Source organism: Rhinatrema bivittatum, unplaced genomic scaffold (assembly GCF_901001135.1).
Source record: "Rhinatrema bivittatum unplaced genomic scaffold, aRhiBiv1.1, whole genome shotgun sequence".
Lineage (NCBI taxonomy): Eukaryota > Metazoa > Chordata > Amphibia > Gymnophiona > Rhinatrematidae > Rhinatrema > Rhinatrema bivittatum.
The window spans coordinates 142,305-149,333 of NW_021820801.1; the positions used below are offsets into that span (position 1 = coordinate 142,305).

The 7,029-nt window shown below is 41.7% G+C and overlaps 1 protein-coding gene across 1 annotated transcript in view; it reads right to left on the reverse strand.

Moving 5' to 3' along the window:
- LOC115082146 (complement C3-like) overlaps window positions 1-6,451 on the reverse strand; it is a gene marked incomplete at its 5' end in the record, with an annotated part of 68,872 nt that extends 62,421 nt beyond the window's left edge. The window contains 1 exon segment of the mRNA XM_029586405.1: window positions 6,364-6,451. Within this exon segment, the coding sequence (XP_029442265.1) occupies window positions 6,364-6,451 (88 nt within the window).
- Between the last annotated feature and the right edge of the window lie 578 nt (window positions 6,452-7,029).

Here is a 7,029-nt window from a genome sequence, read left to right on the forward strand (position 1 = left end):
GGTAAGATAGTTACACGCAGTGATTAATGTATACCATGGACTGGCATACATTTATATATCTAGCGGGAAGAAAGCAGGGAATCAGCTTTAATCCTCAGCGTCTCTGTAAGTCACCAGACAGAACTTTTACTTCTGGGCTAAGGTTGGAAGTCAGAGGTAACAAACACATCTAACATAGATGGAGAAGGTAAGATAGTTACACGCAGTGATTAATGTATACCATGGACTGGCATACATTTATATATCTAGCGGGAAGAAAGCAGGGAATCAGCTTTAATCGTCAGCCTCTCTGTAACTCACCAGACAGAACTTTTACTTCTGGGCTAAGGTTGGAAGTCAGAGGTAACAAACACATCTAACATAGATGGAGAAGGTAAGATAGTTACACGCAGTGATTAATGTATACCATGGACTGGCATACATTTATATATCTAGCGGGAAGAAAGCAGGGAATCAGCTTTAATCCTCAGCCTCTCTGTAAGTCACCAGACAGAACTTTTACTTCTGGGCTAAGGTTGGAAGTCAGAGGTAACAAACACATCTAACATAGATGGAGAAGGTAAGATAGTTACACGCAGTGATTAATGTATACCATGGACTGGCATACATTTATATATCTAGCGGGAAGAAAGCAGGGAATCAGCTTTAATCGTCAGCGACTCTGTAAGTCACCAGACAGAACTTTTACTTCTGGGCTAAGGTTGGAAGTCAGAGGTAACAAACACATCTAACATAGATGGAGAAGGTAAGATAGTTACACGCAGTGATTAATGTATACCATGGACTGGCATACATTTATATATCTAGCGGGAAGAAAGCAGAAAATCAGCTTTAATCGTCAGCGACTCTGTAAGTCACCAGACAGAACTTTTACTTCTGGGCTAAGGTTGGAAGTCAGAGGTAACAAACACATCTAACATAGATGGAGAAGGTAAGATAGTTACACGCAGTGATTAATGTATACCATGGACTGGCATACATTTATATATCTAGCGGGAAGAAAGCAGGGAATCAGCTTTAATCCTCAGCCTCTCTGTAAGTCACCAGACAGAACTTTTACTTCTGGGCTAAGGTTGGAAGTCAGAGGTAACAAACACATCTAACATAGATGGAGAAGGTAAGATAGTTACACGCAGTGATTAATGTATACCATGGACTGGCATACATTTATATATCTAGCGGGAAGAAAGCAGGGAATCAGCTTTAATCGTCAGCGTCTCTGTAAGTCACCAGACAGAACTTTTACTTCTGGGCTAAGGTTGGAAGTCAGAGGTAACAAACACATCTAACATAGATGGAGAAGGTAAGATAGTTACACGCAGTGATTAATGTATACCATGGACTGGCATACATTTATATATCTAGCGGGAAGAAAGCAGGGAATCAGCTTTAATCGTCAGCGTCTCTGTAAGTCACCAGACAGAACTTTTACTTCTGGGCTAAGGTTGGAAGTCAGAGGTAACAAACACATCTAACATAGATGGAGAAGGTAAGATAGTTACACGCAGTGATTAATGTATACCATGGACTGGCATACATTTATATATCTAGCGGGAAGAAAGCAGGGAATCAGCTTTAATCCTCAGCCTCTCTGTAAGTCACCAGACAGAACTTTTACTTCTGGGCTAAGGTTGGAAGTCAGAGGTAACAAACACATCTAACATAGATGGAGAAGGTAAGATAGTTACACGCAGTGATTAATGTATACCATGGACTGGCATACATTTATATATCTAGCGGGAAGAAAGCAGGGAATCAGCTTTAATCGTCAGCGACTCTGTAAGTCACCAGACAGAACTTTTACTTCTGGGCTAAGGTTGGAAGTCAGAGGTAACAAACACATCTAACATAGATGGAGAAGGTAAGATAGTTACACGCAGTGATTAATGTATACCATGGACTGGCATACATTTATATATCTAGCGGGAAGAAAGCAGAAAATCAGCTTTAATCGTCAGCGACTCTGTAAGTCACCAGACAGAACTTTTACTTCTGGGCTAAGGTTGGAAGTCAGAGGTAACAAACACATCTAACATAGATGGAGAAGGTAAGATAGTTACACGCAGTGATTAATGTATACCATGGACTGGCATACATTTATATATCTAGCGGGAAGAAAGCAGGGAATCAGCTTTAATCCTCAGCGTCTCTGTAAGTCACCAGACAGAACTTTTACTTCTGGGCTAAGGTTGGAAGTCAGAGGTAACAAACACATCTAACATAGATGGAGAAGGTAAGATAGTTACACGCAGTGATTAATGTATACCATGGACTGGCATACATTTATATATCTAGCGGGAAGAAAGCAGGGAATCAGCTTTAATCGTCAGCGTCTCTGTAAGTCACCAGACAGAACTTTTACTTCTGGGCTAAGGTTGGAAGTCAGAGGTAACAAACACATCTAACATAGATGGAGAAGGTAAGATAGTTACACGCAGTGATTAATGTATACCATGGACTGGCATACATTTATATATCTAGCGGGAAGAAAGCAGGGAATCAGCTTTAATCCTCAGCCTCTCTGTAAGTCACCAGACAGAACTTTTACTTCTGGGCTAAGGTTGGAAGTCAGAGGTAACAAACACATCTAACATAGATGGAGAAGGTAAGATAGTTACACGCAGTGATTAATGTATACCATGGACTGGCATACATTTATATATCTAGCGGGAAGAAAGCAGGGAATCAGCTTTAATCGTCAGCGACTCTGTAAGTCACCAGACAGAACTTTTACTTCTGGGCTAAGGTTGGAAGTCAGAGGTAACAAACACATCTAACATAGATGGAGAAGGTAAGATAGTTACACGCAGTGATTAATGTATACCATGGACTGGCATACATTTATATATCTAGCGGGAAGAAAGCAGGGAATCAGCTTTAATCCTCAGCGTCTCTGTAAGTCACCAGACAGAACTTTTACTTCTGGGCTAAGGTTGGAAGTCAGAGGTAACAAACACATCTAACATAGATGGAGAAGGTAAGATAGTTACACGCAGTGATTAATGTATACCATGGACTGGCATACATTTATATATCTAGCGGGAAGAAAGCAGGGAATCAGCTTTAATCCTCAGCGTCTCTGTAAGTCACCAGACAGAACTTTTACTTCTGGGCTAAGGTTGGAAGTCAGAGGTAACAAACACATCTAACATAGATGGAGAAGGTAAGATAGTTACACGCAGTGATTAATGTATACCATGGACTGGCATACATTTATATATCTAGCGGGAAGAAAGCAGGGAATCAGCTTTAATCGTCAGCGTCTCTGTAAGTCACCAGACAGAACTTTTACTTCTGGGCTAAGGTTGGAAGTCAGAGGTAACAAACACATCTAACATAGATGGAGAAGGTAAGATAGTTACACGCAGTGATTAATGTATACCATGGACTGGCATACATTTATATATCTAGCGGGAAGAAAGCAGGGAATCAGCTTTAATCCTCAGCCTCTCTGTAAGTCACCAGACAGAACTTTTACTTCTGGGCTAAGGTTGGAAGTCAGAGGTAACAAACACATCTAACATAGATGGAGAAGGTAAGATAGTTACACGCAGTGATTAATGTATACCATGGACTGGCATACATTTATATATCTAGCGGGAAGAAAGCAGGGAATCAGCTTTAATCCTCAGCCTCTCTGTAAGTCACCAGACAGAACTTTTACTTCTGGGCTAAGGTTGGAAGTCAGAGGTAACAAACACATCTAACATAGATGGAGAAGGTAAGATAGTTACACGCAGTGATTAATGTATACCATGGACTGGCATACATTTATATATCTAGCGGGAAGAAAGCAGAAAATCAGCTTTAATCGTCAGCGACTCTGTAAGTCACCAGACAGAACTTTTACTTCTGGGCTAAGGTTGGAAGTCAGAGGTAACAAACACATCTAACATAGATGGAGAAGGTAAGATAGTTACACGCAGTGATTAATGTATACCATGGACTGGCATACATTTATATATCTAGCGGGAAGAAAGCAGGGAATCAGCTTTAATCGTCAGCGACTCTGTAAGTCACCAGACAGAACTTTTACTTCTGGGCTAAGGTTGGAAGTCAGAGGTAACAAACACATCTAACATAGATGGAGAAGGTAAGATAGTTACACGCAGTGATTAATGTATACCATGGACTGGCATACATTTATATATCTAGCGGGAAGAAAGCAGGGAATCAGCTTTAATCCTCAGCGTCTCTGTAAGTCACCAGACAGAACTTTTACTTCTGGGCTAAGGTTGGAAGTGTAAATTGCATCAACGGGGGATATTGTGCATGTATATATTGTGCAATAATACTTTGGCATTCAAAGCCTTAGCGTGCAAATCTTAATGCGTCATTGTAAATTGCATACAATGGGGGATATTGTGCATGGTCGCTGCTCTTAGCGTTGATGCTGGAAGACAGATATTATGGAATTGCAATAGTCATGTCCAGACATCACTAATGCCTGAAGCTGCAAGAATGGCTTCAGTTTACATAGCAAGCATAACTTATAACCGGCAATCTTTACCATTGCTTTCACCTGGGGTGGCAAAGAAAATGCCTAAAATCTTTACATGTATAGAGATTGGAATGGACCATTCCTCCATCTGTCTGTACCGGTAAATGTAGGTAGCACTATTAACCCTGTCTTATTATTACCTTTCAGTGCAAGTTTATTTGCAAACATCCATTGACTTATGGCCCTGATACATTCTGGCACCTCTGCAAGTGCCTCTGGAACAGAGTTGATACTAAGGGGATTATAAATAATCTGCATATTCCATGCCTAGATGTGCAAGCAACCTGCAAATGGGTCTTAAACTGATATTAAAGAGGGTTGCAGACAATGCAGAGAGGTTTGACACAGATTTTAATTTTAAATTCTGTTTCTTTGTCTTGTTTTGAAATTGCTGTTGTTATATTTGTTCCCAGCTGTAATCTACTAAGGGCAGGAATTAAGATCAATGGAATATGAATGCTGTAAAATACAGAAAATAAAAAGCATCAAAGCCCCGTACAAAGCACATCAAGGGCTTATGTGAATGATTTGAGAGCCAGACGTGTGGTCCCCAGTGATGGCGTTACGTCTTTGGCACCCATGGGCAGAGTTGCCACGGGGTCACCCTCTGAAGCTCTGCCGGCACATGGCACTAAAGCAAGCAGAAGGAGCATCCTCTTTGGCGCCATAGGCAGTTACCTAAATCCGGGCTCGGTTGTGTGATTGATTATTCTCATTCCTTGCTAAGAGTGCAAGTAAGAAATCTGAATAATAAATACTTATATATAAATTGTTTCAAGACTTGGGCGAGAATAGTCAGGTGCTTTGTACAGCAGAATAATTTTATTGCTGTTTCCTTGAAGGAATATTAGGTGAGAGGTTGGACATTAGAGGTGAGTCACCCATGCCCAGAATCTGACGGGTCAGCCACCTCCATGCAGTACAACATCTGCAGCGAAGATCCCACACTGGGAACCACAATCTCACTGCATCATGCAAGGTTCTACTTTCTATTCAGATTTCTGCATACTGCAAATTTAATTTAACGAAATGTTGCTCCTGGACAAATCCAGAATAAGCATCTTCAGGTTATTTGAAGAACAGAGTAAAATAACTGGAGTAGCACATCCCTTCGAAGTGCAGTACCCGTTAGTGACCCATAACATGGGTCAGGACTGCCACTGCTATAATAATTGTGATGCGGCTACCCCCTCTGAACTAAGCCTGCAGACCTCCTCCTCCTATAAGGTTTGTGTGTGATTAGAGACCCACAGAGGTCTTCCAGCTCAGAACTGCAGCGCAGGAGGCAGCGGAAGAGTAAAAGCCCCTCATCAGGTGGGGGAGATTCCAGATTTTCATTTTACTCCGGGCCTGGGCTTCGTGAAGGAAGGGGCACCACTTCCTACAGACTCTCCTCTTTCCAGCCTCTGGGGACTGTGAGCATTGCAATATCTGTGAGAGGAAGTCAGACCCTTAAGCTGGAACCTTTTCCTCCTCTCCGGAATTTCTAAATTGTAAGTGCTGCCAGTCCACTCTTGGGAGCAGGGACTCAGCCTGGGAAGTGCACGTGAGCCTGCATTGTAAACTGCTTTAGCCTTAGCCAGAGAGTGTGCCTTAAGGGTTGCAACTTATTTTTTCTGTACAACACAGAAGTTTTCCTGTAAATAAAATCAGACCTGATTTTGGAATCACAGCTCAGGTAGTGGCTTGGATGTGTTTTGAACTCAAATCCTCCCACAGGGGCTATAGCAAGCAGTTCCCGCCATCTCAGAAGGAATAACCCCCACCATGCAGAGGTCCGAGAATGATTCGCCCCTCCGTTCAACCACTGACCAGGCTCTACCCCATACATCCAGTTATGTATGTAATAAAAAAGAACCCACCGGGCTGAAACATCGACTTGAAATTCATTGTCATCGATGTGGAAAAACTTCTGAGGGGATTCCACGTTCAGGTCAAACCTCGGCAGCACTAGAAAATGAAAAAAAAGTAAAATGATTCCTTTGCCAGCTTGCGAACAGCGAGCTTCGTAGCCGAGGTCCGTAACCACGCTGACTGACTGGCTCCAGGAGATTATTTGTTTTAATTTATTATATGTGATTTTATCACTTTTCATACAGTATGTCAAAGAGATTTACAAGTAAAAGATAAAACATTAAAATACTGCAATTTCAAAAACATTCAAAATATTAAAAAAAAATACATCATGTACAGTGACACACAAAAGCACCATAAACCTCCATAATATAAAAGCATTAAATAGTTAAAAGACCTTAGGTAAAACCCTGATCCTCTTGACTATCAACTGGTAGTGCCTTGTAGAAGTTCAAGACTGCTAACGTAGAGGCCGATGCAAAAACATGAGTTCAAACTGGGAGCACGTTTTGTTAAATGTGAGCACAATCATCTCCCCTGGGGATCGATGCAAATGAGCCGCTGTGCTAAAAAGGTCACACTAAAGATAAATTGTACATCCCTAGCGTGTCCATGGCATCGGGCACCCAGGAGACAGGGAAGTGTATGGGATAGGGAAACGGACGCCCGTTTTA